Genomic DNA, 13,178 nt, shown 5'->3' with positions numbered 1-13,178 from the left:
TGATTTAAAGTGCACTTATCTTTTAAAGAAGACCGTTAAATGTTATTAACCCTTGCAGTGCGGGGGTTAACTGCTCAGGTTTGTCTAGGTTAAAATAAAAAAGTTATACTTACCTGGTGCTCTGAACCAGCTTGTTCTTCTTTAAAGGAGAACTATGAGGTGAGTGCTTTTCACTTACCTCATAGTTCTAGCCGACCTGTAACAATGAGACTGTCACAGGTCGGCTCAGTAGATCGGGAGGTGAGCAAACACATACCGGCGTTCGCTCACCTCTCGATCCTGTCACGGCTCTCTGCCATGACAGGGGTGGGGCTGGATTCCCCCCTCCCCACTCCGATGCTCCAGCGCTGACTGGCGGAACGGACGGGGGAGGGGGCGGGTACAGCTGGCTCTGCCTCTATATAGGCAGAGCCAGCTGTCAGTCACACAGCTGGGCGGATCCCGGCATAATTGTCGGGATCCGCTTCAGCTGCGGCGTCTCAGTATACCGCGAGCTGCAGCTCGCGGTATACTGAGCCTAGGATGACGGGAGGACGCTAGTTTGTGTCCTCCCGTTACCCTAAGGAGAACTATGGGGAAAAGCCTTAACCCCATAGTTCTCCTTTAAAGAGATTCTGTTGCTTCTAGATCCTATAGGTTGGACTTGATGGACTAATGTCTTTTTTCAACCTCAAATACTATGTAACTATGTAACTATGTAAAGTGTTATTAAAGGTGGCTCCTTTAATCAACATGGTTAATACTTCCCCTGCCAAACTTTGTTAACAATATATTGGTACCTGAAGAATCTAAAGAAACCGACACATCCTGGAGTGCTTCTACTCCCAATGCTAGTATATGGGTCTTTTGGCCAACTGAAAACCCTCCTTTTATGGCTGATATATTTAGCTCATTAGTCATGAAGCAGGGAGGTTCAGTGATTGCAGGTCCCCTTTACACTATAAATCTCTATATTGCATACAAGAAAAAGATAAGAAATGTCTTCTGGTACACGGGACAGCCTGAATACCCACATCACTGTATATTATATATATGTATACAATATATATTTACATTTCTCAACTCAATGGCCCACATAGTCTCCCTCTACTACACTGTAAACAAAGTCTGGGTCTTGTAGATAAAGTACCCTCCTCAAGATCATTGTCACATCCCATTGTGCTCTTACATTCTCTGTACTTTGTTTTTAGACTAAACAACGTCTAATAAACCTTTACCATAAAAAAAGTACGGATGAGCAAGCATGTAATCGTCATATAAAAATTTAAGTAAATACTGCAATAACTCAAAATGTGTATGTAGTAAAACTGAACTATACATTTGTGCTATTGCCAACTTTACATTTCTGCTATTTCACTGCCCATTATGAATATATTATGACTAATCCTGGACTTCAGTTCCTTAAAGCTTATTTCCAGTGGAAAACACCCCTTGCAGTGGAACTACCCTGCACTGCAAAGGTTAACTGCTTGTTATGTATAGGTGACCCCGGCAGTCAGTGCTCTCCTCATCCCTCCTACACTCCAGCTTGTGCACTGTCCCTGTATGTCAAGTAAGGATGCACTCATACCGGTTTTTCGGTATCGAGTACTGATATTTATCTTTCGGTACCCGCCGATACTGAGTACCGATACCGGTACTTCCCTAGCATGCAGCCGGTTTCCCAACCAATCAGGAAGCGAGGTGGCGAGTCAAGCTGGCTTCATGTTCCCTCGCGCCACTGTCGGTCAGAGGAAATCTCCCTCTGACCAGAAGTTCTGGTATCGGGGGTAAGTATCAAAGCATTTCGGTGAGTACTCACCCAAATACTCGGTATTGGCACCGATACTAGTATCGGTGCATCTCTAATGTCAAATATGATACAAGGCTATGGGCCCTGCATTGTATATAATGACATCAGTGGACTTCCAACTGCTGGAGCGTAGGGGGCAAGAGGCTGTGGGTGCTGGTCTTGGCTCCTGTAGGAATCAGGTAAGCAAACGTCCTTTAGGCTCCATTCACACCAGGGTGGTTGCAGATCAGTGCGGTTTCCGCATGGATTTTAAAAGGAGTATGGAAACCGCGCTGATCAGCGCAGCAAAAAAGGGTCAGGGAGCAATTCGGACGGGAGGCGGTTCGGATCGCGCGGAGACGTGCAGTCACATGCACGGTCCCCAAAGCAATGTATGGAATCGTTCATGTCGGCAGATCCACACGGCCAAATCCGCCTGGCCTAACTGCCCTGGTGCGAACGGGGCTTTACACAAGTCCCCTAAACAAGCAGTTAATCCTTGTAGTGCAGAGGTAGGCCCACTGCATGGGGTGTTTTTTTTTATTTTATTGTTTCTGAAGTGTATGTATATTTTACTTTTGGATAAAGTATTTTTTTTCCCCTTTTGTGTGCTGTAGGGGGCATTTTCCTTCATTTCCTGCCCTGGACATGCAACAGGAAGTCAGAGGAAATCTCCCCTCTTTGACATTTTTCACCAGAAAAGATGTCTCCATTTACTTTAAAGTGCATGTATAACACAAACCTTTTGTTGTCTGTTTGAATATTCAAAAAAGTGTCAAAATGCCAACCAGGGAACTATAGACAAGTTAGTCTGACATGCATAGTATGTAAACTATTAGAGGGAATTATTAAGCACTACTTAGTGAAATTCGTCCGGGATCATGGCATAATAACTGATAACCAGCATGGATTTAGGAAGGATCGTTCTTGTCAGACCAACCTGCTGAGCTTTTACGAAGAAGTAAGTAGAGATCTGGATGGAGGGAGGCCGGTGGACGTGGTTTATTTGGACTTTTCCAAAGCATTTGATACGGTGCCACATAAACGCTTGTTATACAAGCTAAGGGCTATGGGCATAGATGAAGTAGTGTGCACGTGGATAGAAAACCGGCTAAAGGAACATGTACAAAGAGTATCGCTAAACGGCACCTTTTCAGACTGGGTTGAGGTCATGAGTGGCGTGCCCCAGGGTTCTGTGCTGGGTCCCATGCTTTTTAACCTATTTATTAATGATATAGGGGAGGGAGTAAGTAGCCGTGTCTCAGTGTTTGCTGATGATACGAAGATTGGGAGGGTAATAGACACGGATTTAGATGTTATAAGATTACAGGAGGACCTGGATAAACTCGGGGAGTGGGCAACTGTATGGCAGATGAAGTTCAATGTAGATAAATGTAAGGTAATGCACTTTGGAGTTAATAGGCAAATGAACTATACACTTATGGGTGCGCCACTAGGGAAGTCGGAAACGGAGAAGAATTTGGGGGTTATCATAGACCACAGATTGAAGAATAGCTCGCAGTGCCAGGCTGCTGTAAACAAAGCAAGTCAAGTCCTGTCTTGCATTAAAAAGGGTATGTATTGCAGGGACAAATCTATAATTTTGCCACTTTACAGATCAATGGTTCGGCCGCATCTGGAGTATGTGGTCCAGTTTTGGTCACCAATACTCAGAAAAGATGTCCTTGAGCTGGAAAAAGTCCAGAGGAGGGCAACAAAACTCATTAAGGGGTTCGAGGACCTAAACTATTAAACAAGGCTGTTAAAATTAAATATGTTCTCGTTGGTGGTTAGGAGATTAAGGGGGGCATGATATTCTTGTATAAACTGTGCAATGGTGACAGCAACATTGTTAACAAACTGTTCACGGTTAGCTCCGTAACAAAGACCAGAGGGCACCAAGAAAAATTGGTGGAAAAAAAATTTCAACACACAGGGCGCAAGGGGTTCTTCACAGTTAGAGCGGTTAAGGTCTGGAACACGCTGCCGCAGGAAGTGATTTCAGCTAAGAGTGTGGAAGCATTCAAGAAACTCTTGGACGAGTTCCTCGGAGAGCATAACATACAGGGATACAGGTACGCCTAAGAACAAGATCACACATGGACTCATACACACGCACACACCTGCTCAAACATAAATGCACACACGCAATAGGTTGGACTTGATGGACTTACGTCTTTATTCAACCTCAAATACTATATATTAACTATATATTAATAGAGTAGGGAAGGGTTCAAAAATTATGTTTTGCTATTTGTGTCCTATTGGGGAGATTTCTCTTTACCTCCTGTTCCAAAGACACAACAGGAAGTAACATGAAGCATGAAATAACTCCAAAGTCGTGGAAATGTCCATCTTGTACATTTGTCACCAGAACAGGTATCCCAGTGTAAAGACTTACCAAGCTAAAATTTGGAATTTATCAGGAATGCAATGCTCTGGCTCATGCAGATTTTCTCTCCTGTCCCTGTCCATACTGCGGTATGGACATTGAGTAACATGGGCAGGAGGAAACATGAAAGCTACAGAACTGCAATGTTTCCAAACTAAAGAATAGTATTTTGGGACGCAATTATTCTTTGCAGTATAAATGACTGCCAAAGATTCCCTTTGTGTACAAAAAAATAAATATATATATATACACTGTGTATATATTTATAGACATAACATATACATACATTTACACACTTACAAGCTTCTATGCATAAAGAAAAAGAGTATAAAGATACTATTTAGTCTCGTGATGGTAAGACAAATGATGGAACTTGTGACAGATTCATGACCTTGATGACCTTGTCAGGAAGGTGTATATGAATCCGTCACTACTCTACAACTAACAGAACTGTCGCAAGCATCTCTGCTGCAAAGTGGGGGAGTTTTACAGGCAGAGAAACACTTTGGAGAAGTTGGATGAATAAAAGAAACAATATCCATTCCAAAGGAACGTAAAAACAAATTCTGTCGCAGAATTGTCTCAAAGATGCGACACAATAATTACACATGCAGCACAATCAACAATTTACTCCGATACGGAAGAGGTTCTTATTACGAGTATAGCAGTATCTCTTTGAATTTGTTGCAATAACAATACCATAGACTAACAGTGTCCCAAATAAGAACTACTTGGATTTGTCGCCCGTGCCGGTACTAACAATGATAATGTTGAAGGGTTTTCACGAATATGGCACAAGACTTCCGAATAAATACACACCCCAAGAAACATGTTGCAAATGCCTTATTGAATCACACGCTTGATCTAGTAAAGTCTAATAGTCCAAGCATTCTAGACATACTTAAGAAACTTCAAGTAGAAGGCACACACTAGCCCCCCATTTCAAAGCTATAAACGATTGAGCCTCACAGCCGGTTTTGACAGCTCCACACCCAGCATCAGTGTTCATCATTACACTGGACTCTATTTAGTGGCGTCCACACCACAACCACACCACATTCACACCTGCTGCACAATACGGTGAAGGTATTAGGAAACTTAGGGGTCTATTTATGTTTACAAATACTTAACACAGCTTTCACTCAAGATTTATAATTTTATCTAATTGGATTAATTGGAACACAAAGCGAATTCTAGCTGAAAGTTGTGTGAATCGTGGGTGAAAACATTTATAAATAGACCCCTTTGTAACAATATATTTGCAGGTAAACTTGATCCTTCACTCTGTGCATGCGTCTACTATAGTTACAGTTAAAGCAAACATTTATCTAATCCACAATCAGTACATAAACTTCTTCTCCTCTAACCCATCCATACATGCTTATTGCATTTGTTATCTGCTAAGCATACCCTCTTCTTCCTCGCTGTCAATGTCTCCTTCCATGAAAGAGTCTCCATCTCCATAATATGAGTCTCCCACTATACCATCTTCTTCGTTATCCTCCTCTTCATCTTGCTGCTGCTGCTGTTGGGTTTTTACATGCAGACCCTGGCTCATTCTCTTGGGCCCTCTTGTACTTCCTTCCAGCTAGTAGCACTTGTCTGACTGCGTGACCCAGTCACCTGACACCCAGCGCAGAGCTGCTGCTGCTACTGAAACACAGTACACTTGACTACAGAAGCATACCCACACTAAACAGATTCTAAAAGATCAACAATAGCACTGCTGGTTCACTATTGTTAGCCTTATTTCTCCATAAATACTGCGTAGAACAGTTAGGCTAATATAACTCGGCACGTACAGTGTACGTGGCCAGTCATATAGCCACTTTGTGACGGGAAGTACACTGTACGTCTCCCGTCACGAAGGGGTTAAACCGATGTGTTTTCCTGCGTTGCAGCTCATGCCTGCCACAGTCAGAAAAGTTTCTGTGGCTTGTATACTTTGAAACAAATTGTACAGTGGAACAATTTGTGGAATATCTTGGTAGAAAGCTGTCATGGGAAAAATACAGGGCTGTCATTGCTGATTTCCATCTGAAAATGCTAGGTGTCTGTCAGTTTTACTGACCCTGCTGGCATTAGAGTGACGCTAAACTCAGGAGGTAAACCTTAAAAATGCATTCAGGTGCCTCAACTATTAACAAAAATGTAGCTTATTTATGTATCACTCAGCTGTAGATCCTCAAATCATCTCAGAATACATGCTGATACTATCTTTCCTTTTGGAAGGCGCCTACTTTTGTTCCCCATGCTCCTTGTGTGTGTTTTAAAGTAGCCACCACTCCAAGCTCACTCCCATGATGGACTACAATCTCGTGTTTAGTTTAGTCATTTGTATTGAGATTGTAGTCCATCACGGAAGCGAGCTTGGAATGGTGACTGCTTTACAACACACACAGGGACCAGGGGAAGAAAAGTAGCAAAAGGGGAAGAGGCTGAAGGACCAGCCTTGCAGTCTGGAGGGAGCTGGCAGGAGCAGGGATCAGGTAAGTAAAACAGTCAGGGATCGGCGTGAAACTGTGAGTGAGGGAAGCTGGGACGGGGCTGGCTGTCTATCTATTGCTATAGTGTACTGGACGTGTGTAATGTATATGTAGTACATATATACAGCACATACCTCCACTACACTCCAGCAATAGAGTTACAATTCTCAGCTGCTAACATGCATAGGTTAAATCATGATCCATAGTACATAACATGTAGTTGTACTATGGATCATTTAAAGTCACCTGTCCCTTTCAGAAAAAGTATCGGTAATTGGTATCGGCAAGTACATGAGGGGAAGTACTTGTACTTGTACTTGGGCCTGAAAAAGTGGCATCGGGACATCCCTAGTTTTAATAGTTACTTACCTGATCTCCACTCCCACTGGCTCCCTCCAACTCCCTCCAAGCTACTAGATTGGTCCCCACAGCCTCTTCTCCTCTTGGGCTAGAGACCACTGACATTATCACATCTTATGCAGGTTAACTGACCTGCATTAGATTTGAGGACATCGAAGGACATTCCGAAATGCGGAGGGAAGCTGGGATAAGTAAACAATTATATTTGAGTCCCCTAGACAAAATGAGCATTTAACCCATGCAGTGCAAGATAGCCCCACTGCAAAGATAAGTTTTTTGTTTGCCCAGCGATGGGCTTTAACACTTGTGAGTCACTGACCTGGTACAAGCAAATTAGGAAAGTCAGATAAAAGGCCTTATCTGCATTCCTGTTCCATTTTACAGATTCAAAGTAGCAATGCAAGAGGGTCAGCATGACAGCCAGACAACTAGCTTTTTTTTTAAAAAGAGACCAGTAGTGGCAGCTTAGATGTTTTTCTTACATCAGGCGTTCTTAAAAACATAACTGACAGTTGAGATATAGAATATGATACAGCTTTCTGGTGATTTTGTATAGGTTACCAGTAGGGATGCACCGATACCAATACTAGTATCGGTATCGGTGCCGATACCGAGTATTTAAGTGAGTACTCGTACTCGCCCAAATGCTTCGATACCTAGCACGAGTACTTCCTGTATCAGGAAGCCGGGCAGCGCATCATTACACGCTGCCCGGTTTCCTGATTGGCCAGGAAATGGCTCCATGCTCTCTCGTCAGGAAGCCGGGTAGCATGCAATGACGCACTGCCCGGCTTCCCGATTGGTCAGGAAGCTAGCAAATCCGGAAGGCGGGCGCCGTGTAATGACGCAACGCCCGGCATTCTGATTGGCCGGGAAGCCGGTGTCATGCTCCCTCGTCATCTCATGAATCATAATATTAAGAAAGTGACCTTAAAGCATTAGTTTGTATTGCTTTAGAAAAAATGTGACCCGTCCCTTTAAGAAAAAGTATCGGTAATTGGTATCTGCGAGTACTTGATCAAAAGTATCGGTACTCATACTCGGTCTTAAAAAAGTGGTATCGGTGCATCCCTAGTTACCAGGTTAGATTTTCTAAAACATGTTCCACCAGCACTGCATGTTTACAGTTAACCTTACATATGGACAAGTTGAGTAATTAGCTCCTCATCAATGTCGCTTGCAGAGACCGACGAACCATTGTGACTTTCATTGATTGCTTGACAGCACTGGACAGCACTGTGGGAGGTTGAAGGGCACTATGGAAGATTGGGAAGCACTCTTGGAGTTGGGGGGAACTGTAGGAGGTTAGGGGATATGCAGCTGGCTGGAGGCTCTCAGGGGCGGGGAAGGGGAGGGTCACAGTGGGGGCCTAATGCAACAGATATTTCACTCCCTCTTCTTCCACTTACTTCAGACCAGCTATCAGTACAGGCACCTGCTAGAAAGGGAAACTTCTTCCTTTCCCTAGTTATGAGATGAGTAACACGACTGCAAAGAGAGTAAGGGACTTCAGGAGGGGACAATGCAACTGAAATGAGAGGGACACCTCCCTGAAATTGATTCTTTCAGGTTGGGATCCCTGCAACTGTCCTCACAGCTCAACAGCAGGCCATGGTCTGTGGTTAAGAACCACTGACTTTGACAACCTTAACCTTCAGACAGAGTGAGATAAGCCACTTGTGAATGATAGTAAACTTACAGTAGACTTTTTGTTGCTGCTCTGTTGCTAGGCCCACTTTTTTACCCATTGCACAGTATCACTGTGGAGCAGTTTATCCCATTCCAGCACCCAGGCCTCCTGATGAGTCCATCAATCTTTTTTTTAATAATCAGAAGCAGGTGAAGGCAAAATATGCCCCTAATAGCCTCCCGGAAGTCTAGATAATCAAATGTGTCTAGGCACTGTCTTACACACTGTCACAAAACACTTTGATAAGATTCATTGTATGGGCCAGGATTTTGAAGACACATCCACAAATCCACATATTGGGTACATACAAAAATACAAACTAACACCACAAGAATTTATGAGTTTATACCAGCCCATCTGATAAATAAATATGAGAGTTACACAAAAAGGCTGGTTTAAAAGCATCTTGCATCTAGAAGGAAATTCCCCCAGGTTTTGTATTTTCGTATGTCGCTGTTAGCAAATAGAAGGTTATCTGGGTGTGGTTTGGGAGTATGCTCAGAAAACCTATAAAAAGCATCTGTTTTTTGTATTCTACATATCATAAACTAGTACCTGTGATATCTCGATTAAAATGGTTTTTCGGAAAAACAACAGTTACAGTTTTCTTTCACTTTTACAAGTATATATCTAGAGATACCATTGACTGACCAATGTCTCCAGAGTGTCTGCTGGTTGGTGGCTGATGTTTAACTTGAATATCCAGATCCACCATTATGAATGCATAAACGCCACTTCCACTTTTGCATAAGAAAATCTGATCCATGGAGTACCTCCATTTTGAGCCAATCTCTGGGAGAGCTCAAAGCATATCAAGATAAAGATACAGAAGACATCTCCCATGTGGGTGTGATAAAGACCACCACAGTAAAAGTCAGGAACTCAACTGAGATCTTATCAATTTTACAATTTCTACGTCATGCTTGGCTAGATCTTCTGTTTTCTGAAAATGAAAACTTGCATTCAACTTGATATATTATTTAAACATGTTCTAAATGCAAAAAAAACAAAACAAAACTCTCTATTTATTCTGGGTATATACTGGCTCTCTGAAAGCAGATATCCTATAGTTAAAGTGACATTAAAGTTTTTTTCCCCCCTTCCCAATCCTGCTGTAGGGACTTACCTTAAATGATGTCTCTTAATCCGATCATCTTCTTCTTTCCTGTCCTTTTCAGCTGTCCCTCCAGCGCTGGTGCGGGTCTCCGATCCAGCGCTTACTCCTCTGTCCTCCTCTTCTCTCATGTCCCACGGAGTCTGTGCGGGTGTACACTACTCCATATAGACTAACGTGCACCATTTATAAACATGTTTCTAAAAGTTTACAGGTTTATAATCTGATGTATGCTTTAATATTTTTAAAGATTCTTTATTTAGCAAAAAAACATTTAATACAGGGTTCACCCATTACACCGTTTGCGGAGGATGTTGGGCTTTCTAACAAGAAAGCCCAGCACTGCCTGCATGCTTGTTCCTATCTGTGTGTAACTGGCCAATTAAAGTAGAGCTCTGGGCAAACAACAACAAAAAATGTTACACAGCCTGCAAACTTTAATAACCTTGCCCCTAGCCCCCAGCTATGTCTATGTCTACTAATGACCTGTTGTTGCTGGCAGGAAAACCTATTCTCTTATTTCCTTTCTTAATTGAGTGACACCCTCGCACCCACTGCTCCAACTACAGCGGGATTTGGTGACATACTAGGGGATGTGGCTAGTAGCTTTTTTACCGCTGATTTCCAAGTTTCTAGCTTGTCAATCAGTAGCTGGTCATACCTAGCCCATGCGCCACCTTTGAAATTGACAGAGCTTTGTCTGCATAATAAAATTGAGAATGATATATGTTGATTATGTGTCTTCTAGTATCTAGTATGGCCTTAATTCTCTGGCTGGGTGCAGAGATTTGCATGGCAGCTTTCAAGGAAGTATGGAGAGTAAAATAAGGTAAATGACAATTTAATAAAAAAAAGCCTCCTAGCTGGATTAAACTGCAATAGGAAAATTGCCATCATCATTAAGAAAAAGAACATTAAAATGTACTTGTTTCTCTCCACTGAGTCATGTATGTCTATTTTTAGTCACCAGAATGCCATCACCATTGGATCTGATGCTTAGGGAGGCCACTAACTAATGGTTCCCTGGCCATGGGCACAACAACATGCACTGCTTTTTTTTCCTCAATTTTTATATCAAGCTCTTTATTTTTCTACATTTTTTAAAGAAACAAGTTAAAAACATATTAAAATAATATTAACATATATATATATATATATATATATATATATATATAATGTGTATACATTTTGTTGCTGAAAGCAGATTTCAGATTACATATTTTCATGGTTAATAAGGTTGAAAATGACTCCATGAAGACTCCAGAAAAGACAGGTCTATCACGTTCAACAACTGCTGGTTTGATCCAGAGGAAGGCAAGACAAAACCCCCAGCAAACCGTTGCCTTATAATCATCATAGGCTTTATACCTATTATGCTATTGAAGTTGGTGATGTCATCAGGGAACCAGGGTAGTTCTCTCTGCAGTACTATCTGAGCCCATTCAACTATCCCAGCTGGGTCCCCCCTCATTTTTCAGGGAGCGAGGAAGGGTAAACACGTACTCTGTTTACCTGGCTTAAAATTGGGAAGAAAACTTAGTTAAACTGTTACATTTAGAATAATAAGGTGTTTATCGACAGCTCATAAGGTACTGCATTTTAACTTTCCCTTTGTCCTTCATTTACTTGCTCGTGTTTACTTACAATGAATGGCGTGCTTGCAAACAGAATTACAAACCTTTGCCTACAGTCCCATAAAAAACAATCTGCATATGAACTTCGTTGATGGGAACAGAAAATAAACTGTATTCCAAGCAAAATAAAACAAAATGTTTGCCTCATGTTATTTATTAACCTTTATTAGAACAACCCCAAAGCCTACAAGATGTAATATCAGTTCATCAGCAAGAGCAAGTGCATTTTACATCTGTAATCTTTCTTTAACATCTGAAATACTGTAACTATCCGAGGTAGTAGGTAATAAAATGCAAGCATTAATGTGGGGGTATAAGACCATTGCATTGGGTGCATGACTATTTGCAACTAATCTTAAAAAAATGTTTTTAGTTAGTCCATAAATACTGTATATAGGTATTACTTAATAAAATATATAAATATTAGATATATTGTGCATGAAGCAGTGATGATATGAGTGTTTTCTGTCTGAAATGATAAGAAGTTGTCAAGGATCAAGGTGAACAAACATACAGTGGGGGTTTCTAAAATTTTATTGCAAAGGACATACACTTTAAGCCCAATGTCAGCCAACATTGGGCTGACAAAGAAGCAAGGAAGGGTTAGAGCATATGCCAGGTTTTTTTTATTGCTATCCATGCTTCTATTATCACCTCTGTGAGGACAGGAAATGTTATGAATCCCTCCAGCAGGACGCAAGCAAAACACATTTTAGTATAGTGTGGGTTAGAACTTGCACAAAGTTTTTATTGCTGGCCATCCTTTCATGTCACCTGGTGATCACCCCCCCATCTCTTGCATGACGGACAGAAAGTGAGAGAAAATTTCCCCAATGGTAGTCATGGACAGAAAATAAGCTTACATTCTTGTATAAGAGTATTTTTCAAACCACGTGATTAAAATAATCATATAATGTATCGATTGCAGTAAGAGAATATCAATGTCCTAAGCCCCGCAAAAGAGGCAAGGAGAAAAAGAGAAATAAAGACTCAAAACAAAGAGTGCTCCAGAAGGGGAAGAAAAGCAGAGAGGAGGGGAAAGGGCTGAAGGATAGAAAAAGAGCAAAGAGAACTTGCAACATAAGATGGAAAAGGAGAGTGGGGATATGGAAGAAGACCCAAAGACTCCACTGGGATTTTTTTTTTTACTGTTTGTTTGAGTTTCATAAACCTAAAGTGACACTAAACTCATGAGTTAAAGCTTAAAAATACATTGAAGTACCTTAAGTATTAACAGAACAAATTTTTTAAAATGTAGCTTATTTGTGTATCACTCAGCTGTAGATCCTCAAATCATCTCTGAATTGGTGCTGACACTGTCCTTCCTTCTGGAGGGTGGCTACTTTTATTCTCCTTGGTCCCTGTGTATGTTGTAAAGTAGCCACCTCTCCAAGCTCACTTTCGTGATAGACTACAATCTGTCAAGCACCTTGGTGTGAGTCTGAAGTGATGAGGAAGGCCTCCCCTTGCAGCACTCGTCTGAGTACCCTTGGAGATGGAACAGCAGGTATACAGACTGGGAGAGGCACGAGTGCCTGTAGCTGATGCTGTAGAAGGCTGGATGGTGCAGATGTCTGGATGCCAGAAGCGGTTGAAGAAGCCGACTTTCAGGTGATGATGCCAGCAGCAAGTGGTCAGCACCAGGGCAAACAGATGAAGCAGAGTCAGAGACAGACCAAGTTGGTAACATGCAGGCAGGCACAGTACACAGTTAGGAAGCAGGGCGAAGTC

At 41.9% G+C, this 13,178-nt stretch overlaps 1 protein-coding gene across 2 annotated transcripts in view; it reads right to left on the bottom strand.

Annotated features, from left to right (window-relative positions):
* Positions 1-5,766, bottom strand: part of RRAGD (Ras related GTP binding D) — a 31,233-nt gene extending 25,467 nt beyond the window's left edge. For both annotated transcript variants that reach the window (XM_018554342.1, XM_018554343.1), the window contains exon 1: positions 5,574-5,766. In XM_018554342.1, coding sequence (XP_018409844.1) covers positions 5,574-5,721 — 148 coding nt within the window. In that variant the 5' untranslated portion in view covers positions 5,722-5,766. The remainder of the gene's footprint in view (positions 1-5,573) is intronic.
* Positions 5,767-13,178: the final 7,412 nt, after the last annotated feature.

The sequence above is a fragment of the Nanorana parkeri genome, unplaced genomic scaffold (assembly GCF_000935625.1).
Source record: "Nanorana parkeri isolate BGI_ZX_2015 unplaced genomic scaffold, ASM93562v1 scaffold154, whole genome shotgun sequence".
Classification (NCBI taxonomy): Eukaryota; Metazoa; Chordata; class Amphibia; order Anura; family Dicroglossidae; genus Nanorana; species Nanorana parkeri.
This window is presented reverse-complemented; position numbering and strand designations above follow the sequence as displayed.